Genomic DNA, 17,273 nt, shown 5'->3' with positions numbered 1-17,273 from the left:
AAGAAACGGTGCTTGATTCTACTGAGGCAAGCAACATTAAGCATTTCTCGTGAACGTTGTTATCCAAGAAAAAGTTCACTTGTTGGCGTGGTTTGAGATGAAATCCATTTCATAACCGAGTCTACAAGCTGCTTTGAACTTTGTCCCCCATGCCTCGTGCACACACTGGAAGGTATTTAGCTAAATGTTCAGTTAGATTTATAAGGGAGAAGAGAGAGAGATTGGATATCGGAAGCAGGAGCAGAGACACATTATTTTCCCAGAAGAAGAAAGAGGGCAATCATATCAAAAAGTAGGCGATACACGTATATTTGCACACATCTTGTTTGGTTCGAAAGATATAGAAGCACGGGACATCTCGAATATTTTATCAGTCTTTAAATGTTCTTCTGCTTCGTCGTCTCATTTTCATCGTCTCCTCATTTTCTCAATAAGTAAATCTCAATCTTGGAAATTCTAAAAATTTTTGGGAAACCTAATTTCCTCTTTCAATTATTAGTTTTTTGCTTATTACATAAAATAAATTTCATACGAATTGTTACAACTTATTCTTAAAAAATGGCCGTCGTTGAAGCTCAAGGAAGCGGATTAGTTTTTGGAACAACAGGTAAAAAAACTTCATTTTCATCGTAACTATAAAAGCTTTGTGTATTTAAATAAAATTGCAAATTATACGCCTGCCTGCAAACCAGCACAGCGTTTAAGTGGAGAACATTAATTAAGTTAATCGTGAGCATTACATGGGTTTATATGCTGTCTCATTTCATTAGAGTTGGGAGATCAGTGTAGTTGACAAAACAAAGAAACGTTTAAGATTAGCGACTGTCTCCTCTTTCTTTGCTGAACAATTAATTAATTGTGGGATTTATCGAATTGAAATGCTGCCAGTTGTGGAGAGACAAGGAAAATGCGGGCAGACTAATTAATGATGGAGCATATGCAAAAGTGAATGACATTTGCTTTCACGCAAGTATTTCACGTATGCGTGCAAGCCTTTCTCTTCCAAATTAACGTCATCTAAATACATTTTTTTCTCGTCCACATATTTACACATCAATCAGATTTCCAAATAGTAAATTATCAAAGACACAAATTTTTAAATCCTAAAAAGAAAATGGTATACAGCATTTTCTTATGCGACGCACAATATTTCAGTTGAAAAGCCAATGCTCGAGTTTTTCTTAAACTGCGATGATATGAATCCCGATTATTTCTCGCTTGTCGCCACACGTCGCTCCAACTAATAAGTAATTTCGTGCTTGTCAACAGCTGCATTTATTTCTGAGTCTTCTTCTTCCTCGAACAAATAACTAACAAAGCTACATAAATACATATGTGGCAATAAAGAATTGGCAAAGGTTTTAGGTTTGTTGAGACAGAGGGAGAGAGATAAATGCTTGGAAAAATGTTGGTACATATGACCTTTTCTACGGTTACTTTGACTTGGACGTTTAAAAGACTTAGACAGAGAGAAATATTCTAAAATTGCAAAAATCTCAACAACAAGCATGAGAACTTGTTCATTTTCGAGAGAATTCTTTGAGTGTTTTCGGCGTGAGATCAATTACGAATAATTAGCTCAAGTCGTTTATCACACATGAAAGGAATTTATTGTTTGAACTGTTTGGATTTTAGTAGTAAATTCCAACCAGTAAACAAGGTGTCAATCAAGGAAAAGCAGAGTTTCAGTTTTTTAGTAAATAATAAAAATGTATTTCTAATCATGCGGAAACTTAATTTCATATAGAAATTTGGAATATTTACGCAAACAAGCCTTCAAGTTTAACCACACGACTGTTACACAACTCAAATGCGGAGAATATGCAAGATTAGAACTTGTGTTTGATAACTTGTAAAAATCTGCAGTGCAGACTTTTACTGCCCAATTACACTACGTCTTTCTTACATAATTTGTAAAACTAGTGTACATTAGTCACTGTATAAAAAAAATTAAATTCGTATTCTTAGATCTGATATTGAGTTGTAAAGTTCTACGATGGTCGTTCTGACCCCCACTGCCCACTCATGCACCAATGTTGTCCACCTTCCATTTAATCCAAACACACAAATACACCTTGGGTCAAAATTTGGTTACGATGCCTACATACATAAATGACGCAACCACAAGCGCATTACATGACGACGGTTCGACAAGTACATACATTTAGAAAGAAAGGTGAATTTAAAACAAGATACTTTCCATTTTCATTTGGTTTTTGAGGCATAAAATATGTGACAGCCATGAGTTATTTGAGGGGGATTGTGGATTTTTGTCATTCTGGCAAACCCCCAATTTCCACCACGGTTGACGACTTCCTGGCTCTTGCAAATTGTTTCTTTCGCACATTGTCTGTAACCTGACTCATAAAACAACATAACGTAGATGGAGCATGCCATACACGTTCAGTTAAAACCCTCCCGATAAAATTTGAGACGATATAAATTTCAACCTGCAAAAAAAATCTGCAAACTTTCCTTGAAATAATAATGACATAATGTGATGGTGAAATACCAAAATCCAGTCCCCGATAGTCCTCTCAAGCATGTATTCAGGCCATGGTCAACTATACAGAAATACATTTGAATTGGTAAAAATTACATTCAATTTTATTGTTTCCTGTGAGAACAGACCTGTCTATTATTTTAAAATTATGATTCGCCAATGTCAAGTTTACACCACGTATGAAGACGAAGATTTCCTGTTTATGCAGATATTTTAACAAGACATCAATATTTTCCTACATACGCGTCAGACAGGCAGAATTATTATTGTGTCGCAAAAATCAGCCAGATTACATAAGAATTTTGCTGAATTTGGTTTATGCTGACCCAAGCACGTTACATTTTTTCGTTGGTGGTCTTGAAGATCGTCGTGTAGATAGTTGTCTGTTTTTCTTGAGTTTGTCTTGGCCGGGTTTGGCTGTGGTACTTGGTTTCGGGTGACAGATTTGTATAAAAATGCTAAAATATATGCTTTACTCGCCACCCTAATGTGCTGTGATTTTGTGATAAATACTGAATGCGACGCAGTTGATTAAAGACCTTTCTAAAAATAAAGCACTTATGTACTTCCTCCTTCTCCATAAAGTTCAATGCTTGCCATTTAATGAGATTTTAGTCTACATCCCCACCAATTCTGATTCATTCAGTTAAGTAACGAGTTTGCGTATTTAGTATAGAACTACATATTATCTGTACATGTTGGTGATATTTGCAAAAATGAGTCTTAAACCTTAGGATTAGACGTAGCAGTCTACGTAAATCTGATGTGGTCCAATTTATGATCAAACCTTTATGTAAAGTAAAATTACCTGCGTTTTATTCCAAGCACATTTTTACTCGTGAAAATGTCGTTGCAGAGTAAGAGATACATGATCTACCCCATTAAGGATATGCCTGCGATACTTATTTACATGTGTCCCTCCTTTCGAATAAACACTAAATAAATTGAATCAGCATAAACTACGATAATAAACTGGTTGTCTGAAAATAATGTTCAGTTCGCTTTATGGCTGGCGACGGTAGAAAAATAATTTTGAAATTCAAAATTATTACGATTCTGCATTAAGCACACAAGACCGAAACGCTCAATTCCCACGAGGCATATTTTAACGACGGCCACAGAAAATATTTGTGCTGTTTGCATTCATCCCGATAATTGGATTCGGATGAAAAGCTTTCTAGTTTTACGACTTTTTACGGCTCCAAAAAATTATCTTCTAATGACCATTAAGGTTAAGGTCACTGTGTTTTTGCGATTTAATATTTGACTTTAAAAAATATGTACATCAAAAAATGCGCAGCCCGAAATAATCTAACCTATGAATGTAAATAGGTTAATGGAATGCCAAGGCAAGTCTCGTCAACTTTGAACATTCTTCATAACTTTTTTTTGTATTGCAGGTGGAAAGTGCAGATTTATGGTTTACCTTCAAGATTTTAAGGAGGGTGAGAAGATCGTCGAGGGACTTTCTGTCGCCATTGACGGCCCTTCTGAACCGGAACTTGAGTTTGAACATCAAGACAATGGCGACATCGAAGTGACCTGGAGACCTTTTGCTCCCGGACAGTACGTAGTTTCTCCCAAGTTCAATGGGACTCCGATTAAAGACAGCCCCTTCAAGGTCAAGATCGTCGGGGAAGTAAGTTGTTTCATACATTTCATTGAATTTTCGCTGTTTCAACATGTTTCTAATTAAACAGGTTAACACCCACGGTCAGTACACACCACAAAAGAAGGCAGTTTACACTGGTTGGGCTGCACGAAGGAAGTCCCAGGTATACACATATATTTATTTTGACAGAAATATGAAAGTTAAACTATTTAGGCATGCATATTTGAGAAATGTGTTGGTTTCAGGCAACTCAAGGATCTATGGACTAGATCCCCACATCCGGACAATGAAAAGACAAAATTAATGTGGATACGGATATTAAATATGTTTAGATAAAAAGGTCAACGGAAAAAACGTCACATCGAAATTGACATCAAGAACCTTCATCATCTTAATCGTAATTATGTGTTTGTTACTGAATATAGGAAATATAAGTCTCATCCCACCAATAAAATATGTAGATTAATCAATTTGTGCATGCAACATAATTGGGAAAATTGTACATCCAGTAATTTTATTTACTAACAATAATACTTATGCAAAATTGCAAATATGTATCGTTATGATTCTTCAAATTGATTAAATATACATAGTTCAGGTGAACGGTAATATTGTATAAGCAATTTTTTACGCATATTTTTCGCACTCATCAATCCATTCTCGATACAGTTTATCAAACCAATGCGAACAAGAATGAAGGTACAAGCACAGAAAAAAAGCATGATGCGAAAGGAAATCTGTTTATTTGTACATGTTGGTTTTAATTTTTGGTTCTGTTCCATAATTATGGCAGGCACTTGAGAAGCCCGTGTCAGAAAATGTGAAATAAGAAAACTAAACACAACCCAGTTAGTTTTCATTTCGCATGTTGAATCTAAACTAAAGTTTAGTTAAAAACGGCGATCCACATCTAATGATCAAATCAAGTTGGACAAATTTGAAATATTTGGGCAGTTGGATCATTATAATTCGTGCTCGGTTTGTTTCAAACTTTGATCCAACTACGGCCTGTAAAACCAAACTTGTTACAAAACGACTCCCACAACCACAATTTACTACATTACAACTCTGAAACTGTTTTTGTTTGTCGGGTATTTTAGTTTCTTGGTCTCTAATTTTGGAAACACGTGCGTGGTACATGACAAAAAGCATGTACGAACGGTTACCCATTCTTTTACTGTGATTCATTCCGTCTATTTTTGCAATCGTATATATGCATACACACTCAAACGTATCGACGTATAGCCACGATTCTCTTATCTGCAGAGCAAGCATTATTAAGTAGATATCAAAAATATTTGTAGAACTTTAATGCAATTTTTATTCAGTTAGACAAACTAAGAGTCAATCCTGCACAAATTGTCAATTCATCGTCTTTTAAATAGTTGTTTGGTAAATTGTAAGGAGAGAGAGGCTGGATTTTGATATGAGATCATCCTCCTTCTTGCTGCTCGGATTTCTTTCCACGATCAAAATTAAATCTGCTTATCCCGTTCTCATCATCATGAGCAGTTAATCCTATCTTATGTTAAAATCAAATGTGTTCCACACATACTGCAAATTGAGACCGTCGGACGTTAACGGGTCAACAAACTCATGCACCTCCCGCTGTGCAAAAATCGGTGGTGAACGTCTGTTCTTTTGGCAAAATCACGAGTTTGCATATTACCACAGTTTGCAAAAGTTTGTAAATTTTAGAAAATGTAAAAGTTTTCCGTGAATGGTTGGATTGTGTTGTTATCGTGGTGATCAGGAAGAAGGGACCTACAATTTAACCTGCAAGAGAATGTGTCATATTGGCATTTTTTTGGGGGTGGGGGTCGCCTTTCTCTTGATAGCTTCCACCCAAATGTCGACAGCATTAGTTCAATTATCTGAAATGGGGGATGACCAAGTAACTCTTAACACGGTGGGGGCTGGATCCTTCATTGGTCAACGTGTCACCGAGCTAAATTCTTCACCATCTGCAACACAAGACCCAAACGCGCTACCTCGCAGGTACATGTGTTCAATAATTATATTATTTATTTATTATTTAGTAGTTAATTAACCAATTATTTATAATTTTTCTTTATTTTCTCCTCGTAGTTATTTTGCATTCCGTGGAATTCCGTACGCACAAGCTACTACCAGATGGAAGCCCCCAACGCCCGTTGAGGTTCGCAAAGCACCACGTATCGCCACTCAGTTCAAACCCCCGTGTCCCCAGCTCAAGGTACACACAAACTTTATGGCAAATTAGTCCACATATTTAGATTATTTAATTGCTTTGATTCATGTCCCCAGTGGGATGGAGACCGGAGGAGGGTAATCGGGTCTCAGGACTGCTTGTATCTTTCCGTGTTTACTCCATATGTGCCAAGTACGTATTTAAAGTGGACTAATTTTGTTATAGTTAAGTCTAGATTGCGAACAAATTTGTCCTATTGACAGGTACCGTCAAGCGTCCGACCCACGGATTGTCAGAAAATACCACATCCTGGACAGTTGAGAATAGGAATCTGCTTCCTGTCCTGGTATTTATTCACGGAGGGGAATTTCTTGCTGGATCTGTTCAGCTGTATGGACCGGATAGGTTTATGAAGGAGGATGTCGTACTGGTGACCGTGACTTATCGTCTGGGTTTATTGGGCTTCTTGTCTAATGGGGAAGAATCTCTGCCTGGTAAGAAATATCAATTGTGAAAAATCAAAATAACTATTTAACATCTCATTTAAATAGGAAACTATGGACTTCTCGACCAAATCGAAGCACTTCGATGGGTACAGGACAACATTTACCGGTAAACAACTCCATCGAATTATGGAATAATTTTATTGTGTACCTAAATAATTACGATAAATGTGACAGGTTTGGAGGTAACCCTGTTTCAGTCTGTGTGTTCGGAAATGTGGAATATCTCCTTCTCTCAAATGGAGCCAAAGGCCTTTTCCACTCCGCGATAATAAGTCCATCTTCCACCTCGTCCGTATTTAGTCCACAGCTTAAAACAAATAAAAATCACAGCAATAGGAAAGATGACGCCAAAAAATTGTTTCGCATGGTGGCACAAGAAGTCGGATGTGGGATGAGTGTAAGCAATAATTCAGAAAATTATCATGCCTCGCTGCTTTGTTTAACTTATGAGTTCATAAAATTATATACCAGGATGAAGATCAAACTCTTGAATGCTTACGATTGGTGGAAACGGATTCCTTAATTCGTGTGCAACATCGTCTCTCAAAATTTTTCAGCTACCCACGTCATCCTGGAGGAATGTCCCCCGGAGTGGATGGTTCTTGGTCGGCATTTCCAGTAATTTCTGACGAGCCACAAAACCTCTTGGAACAAGGAAAGTTTATGTCCTCTGTCCCCCTCATGGTGGGACTTAGCGCATTTGAAGGATTCAACCCCTTCCTTGAGTTTTATGTTAAGCTGGGGCCCGATCGAGAGGCAAAGTTGGAGGACAAAGATTTTCTAATGGATAGGTGAGATTTTATTGTTCTTTATCAGTGCTTCAGATCGAAAATTAAATCTAATCATGTAAATAATGTCAGGTTGGAATCCACAATAAAAACAATTTTAGGTCTTGATCCTGTCTATTCTTTAGAATTTCATCGCATTTTTCTCAGTATTTGGGACTTTTATTTTGGTCAATTAATTGGTCCAAAGTGGCCTCCAGTAGATAATGTCCTTTGGAAATTGTTTCGGCTTTTTGGGGATCTCACAGTCAATTCGGGACAGCGAAGGTTGACTCAACTCCTCGCTGCCAACTCAAAATCTCCCGTTTTCAGCTACATCTTCAACGCAAGTTCTGACCAATTCAACACTTATCTTGAGAAACGACTCAAATCTTCCGGTATCTCATTTTACGTTTAATAATATAGTTTCTCGAATAACACTGCCCCATTTATTTCACTAGCTCACTACACCAACTCCAGTATTTCAAATCCAGAACGAGGTATGCATTCGACAGAGATTCCCCCATGGTAAGACGACTTATTTCTAAAATGGCGAATCAATGCCTAATGAAATAACACCAACTTTACAAATTTGAACCATTCTCGCAGGAAAGAGCTATTTTACCTCTTTGAACCCTTGGACCAACCTGAAATTGCAGCCACCAGTGGTAACCCGTCAACAGAAGTACAATTATCGAGCAATCCCTCGAAAAGAAATCTGACGTCAGAGGAGGAATCGTTATCCGATTTTTTGGTCAAGTTGTGGGTATCGTTCGCAAAATATAAAAGCCCGAAACAAATCATGGGGAATAGTCGCGTAAGAGAAAAATGGGTTCGTGCCCATGATGGAAATCTTAACTATTTTATCTTGGGAGTTAAATCACACCCACTCAAAGGCGACTATAGGAAAGCGGTGAGGCAGCCAGACACCAAGAAATACAAGTAAAAATGGTTCCTCTGATTTCGAATTGATTCTAAAACTTACAGGAGACTGGATTTTGGTTGTCAATTTTGCCACAAATTCAGGGATTATCTGAGCAAATTTCCGAGCTGGAACCATTCCCCCTGCTGCTCTGGATATTTGTGGGACTTACTGCCGTTCTTGTGTTCATTTCACTCATTCTCATGATCTGCATTTGCTGTGGGGGTGGGAGCAGAGGGGGCAGGAGAGGCAAAGCCAAGTTTTAAAATATTTATATACATATTGCTGTTGGCTGTAGGTAGTAAGCAAGTAGCTAATTGTTTGGCTGGAGATGAATCATTCTGCTCTTTCTCTCTGCAACCGTGTACGTCCATCCTATGCTGAAAACTATCTATGTTAATGTAGGCCAACTTTTCGTATGTTGCCTGAATTATAAATTGCGAAGGTTTTTGATGTAATGTGAATTCTCATTTTCAGAAACAGAAGTTTATGGAGAAGACACGGTCGTCTTTCTTAAACGGATTCCAGCTTTATAATCAATTATTTCATATATTCTTTGATACTGTTCTAATACAAAGTTTGCTTTTGTCAATAAAATCTGTATGAAATTTATTTATTTATTGTTGACTAACTCATAAACAGAATTGTTGACATTGATTTCTCACTAATATTAAATACCGCTGTACCACGGCCTCCATTGCTATCCACGAGGTCAACTAGAACGGGAAACTCGTTTCTGAAATGCCACAAAATTGCTAAATATTCGTACCATTAAATAATTTGACTATCGTTCTTACTTGTTAAGTATTCCCACTACGACTGCATTGTCACTTCGGAGTGCAGCAACTGCAAATATGTTTTTCGCAAAGTCCGGATTTAGCTGTGCGTCGAAACCAGATAAGCCACTAATCAGAGAGCTGATGAGATTGGAATTATTTGCGCTAATTTGGTTGGAAATTATTTCCGAGTTCCGTGTAAAAAACTTTGAGAAATGTGCGAGGATGTAGAACATTGGCTGCTTGTAGAATTCCATATCCTCGGAATCGACAATTATGGGAGAATCTGCCCCCATGTTGACCCAGTTTGGACCCCCCAACTTGTTCAGGGCAATATTCCAATCTGTCCAACCTGATGCACCATGATTAAGTTCCTAGCCAAAATTTTAATTTTAGTCAAATTTAGTATTCATACATGTAAGTTCCACCTTTTGCTTAATTAAATACATGTACATAGCTGATACCTGGATGATATCCTCACCGTATTCTTCCCCTCGTTCCCAAGATCCCAGGTCCACATTGTCTTGCCATTTTAAAAATCCTGAACAACACATCCGATAACACACACACACACACGACATAAAATGTTCAAATGCAATTTTTTGGTCAATTCTACCTGCGCATGCTTCCGTGGCCAATATAAACTTATCCGGAAATAGGTCCAGGGTTTTTCGAACTCCTTCGTAACCCGAGAGCTGTCTGGTATACCAATGAACCCCAATTCCGGATACGAACATCGACGCGTCTGGATCCGACAAAACCTACGTAGAAATTTTACAATGTTCTTCGTATGAATAACCCATTTAATCTGAGCATGTTTTGAAGTACACAAAATTTGAATTACATCTTTTGCCCAATAAGGAAGTAAAATAGTATTATCATCCAGAATCATCACTTTAACATCTTGATATCCATTTTCATGAAGAATGGGTCCAAAGTAATTTTTAACCCAGTCTTTCTGCATGGACGACGTCCAACCCATACTGTTGAACGGGAAGAATGGGATTAGCCCATCAATCGGCTCATTTTGAGTAGTTAACCCCCACATCCTAACGCCTTGCTTTTCATACTCTTGCAAAAACCTGCAAAATACTACTTTAACATAATTGTAATAAATTTGTACAACTTTCTAAATATGGAAATACATTACTATTATTATTTGCGACTAACTTGACTATGTAATTGGCCCACACTTTGAAATACTGCTTCTGAAGCATTCCCCTTCCTGTGTAAGCCTTGTTCGTTTTCATCCATGGTGGAGCTGTCCATGGGCTTCCATACAGAAGCAGAGTGGGCTCCAGATTTTGTGCGAGTTTCACAAATGGAATCTGCATACACACAAGTTGAGTACTTTGATTTTTGGAAACTATTGAACTGTCCATTTCCGTTTAAAAACCTTATATTCAAAGTCTTCTTTCTGAAGAGAGAAAGCTGACAGATTCATATCAACTCTAAGATTATTGTCGTCGTAGGTGTAAGGTCGCGTTGAAAAATCTGTTCCGCCGATGGGAATTCTCCCGATGCTGTAGCCGATCCCATCCGGCCCAAAATATGAGCTACACATTTTAATTTCATCCCATGTAGAGTTATATAAATAATTCCTTCTGTTTTTTTAATTATTTACCTTAACAATTGCTTCTGTAAGGGTTCTGATAAACTTGCGATATTTATTCCGGCCGCATCTGTAAAAGCTCCTACATAAAATAGGTCCAATTAATTGTACCATCCATGCATATTTGCTACATATATGTACGAACCGTTTAATCTCCAACTAAACATACCTCCAAAGCCAAGCACAGTTTGACGCGTTTTACTGGTGTCCACCGTAATTTTTATTTTATACGGGGAAGCTGCATGTTTAAAATTAATAATGGGAGTTATGTTTAATATTAACAGATTTGATTCACGTACCGCTATGATATTGAGACAACCGTCGTTTTCCATGAACAAACGACTTAACAATTTTCTTTAACCGTTGTCCTTTTCTGTTGGACGTGTAGATAATGAAGCTTCCTTTTTCCGGAAGTGTAATTGGCCCAAGGGAATCACAATACGTTTCATTGCAAACACAGACAATTTTATTTTCATCCTCTTGAACTACTCTTGGATTGCACTCCACTGCAGAACGATAAATTTTCAGTGGTGATCAATCATTCGTAATTTATTGTAAAATTAAGGTGAATGATGTGCACATGAACTATTTATGAATATTAAGGTGTGTACCTCTTTGGCAATGGATGGTATTCAAGATGATGGTTGTATGTGCAAGTAATATTGCTACCCAAATATCTTGAAACACAAGCATTTTAACGAAATTGTTTTATACTTTATTATGGTGAATATGGTACTTGAATATGCGTACGTATTTATTCATGGAAAATGAATTTGTAAGAACGATAAAAGTTTATTCAATAACACAAACACGCCAAACAAATAAGTGAATTTGATGATATGAGAATGAAGTGTATGAATTTCATTCAACGGATGCAGAATCAGAGAACAAATAAGATTTGTGTATCTATGCATGCATGCATGCACATACATACTTTTATATATGTATGTATACGTATATGTACATATTAACCCACTAATAATTGTTAAAATATGCATGTTAACAAAGTTTTCCATATTTATCAATTTTTAAGTTTGTCGACTTTTATGAGGGCTGAGCATTTTCCAACCTTTTTCCCAGGACAAGGGATTAAAAGGGTCCTTTTGTTTTTATGCCTCATTAGAAGGGACACTTCGTTTGAGCATAACTCTGCGTAGTTTGTATGGTCACTTCTGACCACATATTATTACATATGTATGAATGTCTCCTATGTACTGTCAAAACCTTAAAACCAAGTTGTTTAATAAAAATCACCATCAGTCTAAAAATATCTTCCAGCGAGATCATTTTTACTTTCAATAATACTTCAGATTAGTAAAAGTAGCACTCCCTCAAGCTTGTTTGTAAAATTTTAGGTGCACAACTTCAAGTAATTATATTTATGATTAAGAAAACATTATAAAATAAAACATTTTACGACTGTTTTATTGAACTTAAAAATATAACACAAATACAGAAGCTTGATTGAAAATTTACTTTTGAAATAAAATTAAGCATTCTTTTATTTCAACAGGAAGTGATTTATAATCAATTAATGACATGTCAACTATGCCCAAAGAAGGAAGGCAAATTTTTAGTAACTCGCCACTAGTTGTAAGTGTGTAAATATATTACACATCAGCTAGATTAGCGAATTATGTATATTTCAGTGTGATATCATTTCACGAAAACTTGAGAAACTAGAGTGGTGAATAGTGGTGATACGATTCCATGACCTTCGTTGTATGAGACGCAATAAAACTGAAATTCCACAAACCACACTCTCTGAATTTGAATGCTGCATAGAAACGATGAAACCGAAAACAAAATTTACCTTTATGAAGTGAGCGATCGTTGAAAAAAATCATTTGCAAAAAGATAAATAATTTGAAACAGAGAGTCAAGGCCCATTTTATGTCATACACGCGTAAATACTCAACAACTGATTGTTCTACTTATTAAATTATAGTACTGCAAATAAAATCATGAAATACATTGCAACTTTCAATAAATAAATAACTGACCTTATTACTCAATGACTTTTAAATTACTATGTCTATTTAATCTGCATCATCATTAATTCATTTATCAAATAACATGACGTGCACAATAATAATTAACTTAATTAAACTAATCATAACTATGTAACTGTGCCGAGTCAGTGTGCAGTATTTATAATCAAGTTGATTGTTGCTTCGTTGCAACTTCTTCCGACGCGGACGGTATGACTCTTTCGTCATCATTCTTACTATTTTCATTTTCTAATAGTTCTTTATATCTGCGTTTGAGGTCCAGAGTTCTCTTGTGGCGTACAACTGACTCGTTGATTTTTTTCTGCGCCCGTCGCTCTAACTGTGCATTTACACTCATGTCTCCGTTTATATTGTCATCTAACTTTTCGACCATCATTGTCCGAGCTAGTTTCCGATTTTGGGATAAATCGCGGGCGAGGTGGCATTTAATTACGATTCCTGCGAAAGATATTAAATTTCATTCGTCGTTTCATGTTAAATCAACGGGCTATCGTCAATAATAATAGTAATAATAATAATCTCACCTGTGGGTATATGTTTTAAACAACAACAATTTGTCCGCTTGTTCACATTTGACCCACCAGGACCACTTCCCTTGATGTACCATTCCTCTAAATCTTCTTCGTTTACAATTGGGACACGAGACCTATCGATTCCATCCGTGTGCTTGTGGCGTACTCCAACGTACTGGCGAAAATGAACAAATCTAACAGTGTTATCATGACTAAAAGTAAAGCAAGCAGGATATCGAGTAAACAATCTTAATGACCACGACGATTTTACTACTAAACTATTGATTTTTGTGCTGTTCCCATTCCCATAAGACATGTGATACAGCAACGGCATTTTCAAGGACGACGACGACAAATTTACCCCCTTGCTTGCAGAAAACGCAGTTGGTTTAAAACAAAAACTTGAAAATCTGAAGGCCATAGTGGTTGATGATGATGGACTGGTTATAAAAGTCGACGCTGCGAGAGAAATTGTAATCCTTTCTGAAAACAAGAATATATATTCCATTTTAACATTATGTAACAATGAGGCTCAATATTATATCATATATGTTAAGTTATTAACATACCTGATATTGAAAATGGATTACAGAATTGTCCAATATATTGCGATTTTTCCCAAACTCTCCCCTAACTCTGGCGCAGTAGTACGACTTGTCCGTGTACTTTAAACTGTTTGAATAACGAAGCAATTTTTTGTACAATGCCAAAATTGCACGACGTGGAATTTCGTTGCGTGTTATTGCGGCTGCGGTATTCATCTCTTGAGCAAGTTTATTTGGGTCTAGAAAATCATTAACTAATATAGTCAACCCCACAGACTTTGATTAATTTGAAACTAATTAAATCTTGTACCTGTTCAGCTACAAGTCCTCTTCATGCTATTTCCTAGGAATTGACCACGATGAGAATATCTCCAATACGGTGATTGTGACTTCCTCCCGAATTTTGTTGCAGACTGAGAAGAAGTCGGATAAAATCCAGCTCACTGAGAAAGAGGATGGCGACGAATAAGTAAATGTTCACAAACACCATCAACTCCAACAGTGCCAACATTTGTCCACACACGAAATCCGGACCAACCCACACAGAAAGAAGGACAATGTCCCCACTCGTCGTTCACTCACGACGCTATCCAGGAGATTATTACGCAAAAAAAAACAAATGACAAAAGATTACTTTACATTTCAAGAAGAGCAATAAAAAATGTGCGCATTTGATGAAAAAACAGAGCAAGTTCAACATTAGCGGTGCTTGGGGCACGATAATACATTTGACCAACATTTGCAAAACCATTTCGCATGCAATTTCCAAGCCTTTCAACTTTTTGCATGTAATGCTAATTCCATACTCACACAATTAATTCCATCCTCCACCATCACAGGTTTGACACTGTCAGAGCATTAGTACTATATTAGCATTTGTTCAGAGTATTATAACAATGAGTGAATGGGGGAGTGTGGGCTGCATATAAATTCTAATCATTCCATGAAATTGGTCGTTGAGCTTACATTGGCTCAAAATCTGGGCTGAACCAGCAATGCAAGTGTTTGTGTACAAAAAAATGCAAACTGTCACACCACTCAGTCAGTCAGTAATACTGTCCGTAGTATAATAATGATGAAGTGGAGGAGGAGGAACCTTACCATGCATGTTAACTTAACTAGAAAAGAATGGCGACTGACTTGTGTTTAAAGATAAAACGGGGTGATTACTGTCTGGCCTTGAATTTTATTAGCTTGGAGACTGTTTTGCAAAGTATTATCCCCCACCAACCAACCAACCAAGCCTACCGGCATACACCGGAGAGACGCTACATCCTTGAATCCAGTTCGTATTTGCAACTACCACCGGCAACTTGTAGACTCGGGATCGATAATTCTTCCAGATTCAGCAAATAAATAATTGAAATTCAATATGGGCAAGCCACAATTCGGGTATTGGAATCTCAGGGGGCTGGGACAGTCCATCAAATTTGCGTTGGCTTATATGGGCGTCGATTATGAGGGTAACGTAATGATTTTAATCTCAGATTTTTTGAGTTATTTAAGTTTGGTCAGTTATTACAAGTATTTTATGTCTTCACCAAAAAAGATGTGGTCTACCAGGACAAGGAAGGGGATGACACTTGGACTAAACAAAAGCCCAACTTGGGACTCCTCTGCCCTAATGTGAGAGATGGAAATATAGAGATTTCTCAAATATTGAAATATATGTAATGATTCACTTATTTACTATTAAAATAGCTCCCTTATTGGATCGACGACAAGGAGAAATTATCCGAGTCCAGAGCCATTTTGAAGTATGTCATCCGAAAATACAAGCCTGCACTTATTTCCTCTGACATCTCCAAGCTCGTCGTTGTTGAAGAAGTTGAGGGAATTATCGACGACATTGGTCGATTCTTTGCCATGTCTGTGTATAGCGACACGGTAATCCACCAAAATTTCATAAACATGTATGTACCACACAATCTCGTATTTAAATTAATGTTTGAATATTTATTTTATATGTAGGAAGCTGCAAACACATTGTTTGATTCGATGGTTCCCCCAAAATTGGAAGCCATTTCTAAGGTTTTGGGAGATAAGAAGTTCTTTTTGGGAGACGAGGTGATAAAATATTGATAATATGCATATCATGAGATTCTTATAGCTGATTAATTTATCGCACATATTGTTACCGGCAGCTCTCCTACCTGGACTTTGTGGTGTATGAGATTTTTTACCGACTGAAGACTTATCGAACCAAGTTCATCGAAGGGCACAAGAACCTGCTCTCGTACGTTGATAACTTTGAGGCAATCCCTGCAATCGACGCCTACATAAAGTCGCCTGCCTACATTAAGACCCCGTGTTACGGCCGCACCGCCGCAAAACCCATCTAACTCCCAGTCCCAACAGAAGGGGAGAGGTCAAATATATTCCATTGAATACAAATTTGTCTCTGAGAAATCCCAATACCTAAATTAAACACTAAATTTCATAATATTTTGCTATATTTTCACCGAATTGGCTTATATAAACATGAAGCAATAAAATGTTGCGAAATATTCAACAATTTTGTTGTCCGTTTTACCTATCGTGCCAAAAATTGTACACGATATTTACTAAATACATGCATTTCAAACCTAAACGCAGCCAAATGAATTAATTTTATGAGGTCCGGCTTTCATTGCAAAAGCATTTATAGCATGTGTGCTATTTCACTTTCACCGAACTCATTTTCCGTGCTAAATAACACGTATGGATTTACACACGTAAAATCACGTTATATCCAAGATTCATGTTTCACCATATCCTGTATATTAAGTGTTTTATACACTTCCAATTCCACACTAACCTGAATGAACATATGCTAACTATTTTCTGAGAGTTGGTGGGTCATAAATCTTTAAATTGACGCTAACGTGTCATGCAAATAAATCTGATATGATAAAGGAACCACGATAAAAATCGGATGTGATTCATCTGAGAAAAGAATTTAACACGAATCAAATGTAAAACAAAGATTTAATTAGCATAGCGAATGCCATACCAAGTAATAGCACACATACATATTATGACGTGAACAAGATTCCCAGGACATTGCTGACTACGTGAAACGTGTTCCAGCATCTTAAACAGAATAATATTATTATTAGTAAGAAAATGAAATGAGTAAGAAGCAATTCAGTTCATCATATGCAATATGCAACTCGTCATCTAATCCGACTTGAACTTGTGTCAACTTTTATCATTAATCATCATCATTCAAGTCAATCTTGCTAATCAAGAAAGGGGAAAATGAGACGTCAATTTCAATTAGTAAACGGAATTTAGCCAATTAAAATTCATAATCAAGACTAGTAATGAAATGTAAAACCACATTTTCCAGTCAGATCT

At 36.8% G+C, this 17,273-nt stretch overlaps 5 protein-coding genes across 8 annotated transcripts; 3 read left to right on the top strand and 2 right to left on the bottom strand.

The window, feature by feature from the left end:
- The first annotated feature begins 268 nt into the window (after positions 1-268).
- On the top strand, positions 269-4,612 carry LOC110847253 (filamin-A). The gene is made up of 4 exons (XM_022094161.2): positions 269-607; positions 3,904-4,142; positions 4,204-4,278; positions 4,361-4,612. The coding sequence occupies exons 1-4, from the start codon at positions 559-561 to the stop codon at positions 4,382-4,384; spliced, it is 387 nt and encodes a 128-aa protein (XP_021949853.1). The 5' UTR covers positions 269-558; the 3' UTR covers positions 4,385-4,612.
- Positions 4,613-5,044: 432 nt separating this feature from the next.
- On the top strand, positions 5,045-9,104 carry LOC110845720 (esterase FE4). Of its 3 annotated transcripts, none has more exons than XM_035849079.1 (12): positions 5,045-6,113; positions 6,204-6,330; positions 6,402-6,477; positions 6,549-6,779; positions 6,837-6,897; positions 6,966-7,188; positions 7,263-7,582; positions 7,652-7,953; positions 8,017-8,083; positions 8,165-8,468; positions 8,543-8,726; positions 8,955-9,104. In XM_035849079.1, exons 1-12 carry the CDS (start codon positions 5,836-5,838, stop codon positions 9,011-9,013), a joined length of 2,232 nt encoding a protein of 743 aa, XP_035704972.1. In that variant the 5' UTR covers positions 5,045-5,835; the 3' UTR covers positions 9,014-9,104. The 3 variants fall into 3 exon arrangements, 1 of the variants encoding a protein (XP_035704972.1); XR_004834252.1 differs by having other exon boundaries at positions 5,050-6,113; positions 8,543-8,878; positions 8,961-9,087; XR_004834251.1 differs by having other exon boundaries at positions 5,050-6,113; positions 8,543-8,878; positions 8,955-9,087.
- On the bottom strand, positions 9,000-11,704 carry LOC110846164 (lysosomal acid glucosylceramidase). Of its 2 annotated transcripts, none has more exons than XM_022092815.2 (11): positions 11,477-11,704; positions 11,165-11,371; positions 11,011-11,103; positions 10,878-10,947; positions 10,650-10,809; positions 10,424-10,581; positions 10,098-10,335; positions 9,870-10,014; positions 9,718-9,794; positions 9,275-9,627; positions 9,000-9,213 (listed from the first exon to the last, which is right to left on the bottom strand). In XM_022092815.2, the coding sequence occupies exons 1-11, from the start codon at positions 11,556-11,558 to the stop codon at positions 9,105-9,107; spliced, it is 1,692 nt and encodes a 563-aa protein (XP_021948507.2). In that variant the 5' UTR covers positions 11,559-11,704; the 3' UTR covers positions 9,000-9,104. The 2 variants fall into 2 exon arrangements, with proteins under 2 accessions (XP_021948507.2, XP_021948505.1); XM_022092813.2 differs by having other exon boundaries at positions 11,035-11,103; positions 11,477-11,703.
- Positions 11,705-12,727: 1,023 nt separating this feature from the next.
- On the bottom strand, positions 12,728-14,100 carry LOC110845976 (probable peptide chain release factor C12orf65 homolog, mitochondrial). The gene is made up of 3 exons (XM_022092547.2): positions 13,959-14,100; positions 13,402-13,872; positions 12,728-13,315 (listed from the first exon to the last, which is right to left on the bottom strand). The coding sequence occupies exons 2-3, from the start codon at positions 13,808-13,810 to the stop codon at positions 13,023-13,025; spliced, it is 702 nt and encodes a 233-aa protein (XP_021948239.1). The 5' UTR covers positions 13,811-13,872; positions 13,959-14,100; the 3' UTR covers positions 12,728-13,022.
- A 1,095-nt stretch (positions 14,101-15,195) lies between these two features.
- On the top strand, positions 15,196-16,449 carry LOC110847087 (glutathione S-transferase Mu 1). The gene is made up of 5 exons (XM_022093935.2): positions 15,196-15,397; positions 15,484-15,560; positions 15,636-15,821; positions 15,906-16,001; positions 16,079-16,449. Exons 1-5 carry the CDS (start codon positions 15,307-15,309, stop codon positions 16,274-16,276), a joined length of 648 nt encoding a protein of 215 aa, XP_021949627.1. The 5' UTR covers positions 15,196-15,306; the 3' UTR covers positions 16,277-16,449.
- The last annotated feature ends 824 nt before the right edge of the window (positions 16,450-17,273 follow it).

The sequence above is a fragment of the Folsomia candida genome, unplaced genomic scaffold, assembly GCF_002217175.1.
Source record: "Folsomia candida strain VU population unplaced genomic scaffold, ASM221717v1 Fcan01_Sc003, whole genome shotgun sequence".
NCBI classification, from domain to species: Eukaryota; Metazoa; Arthropoda; class Collembola; order Entomobryomorpha; family Isotomidae; genus Folsomia; species Folsomia candida.
Note: the sequence above shows the minus strand (reverse complement) of the source record. Positions and strands in the feature narration are given on the sequence as shown.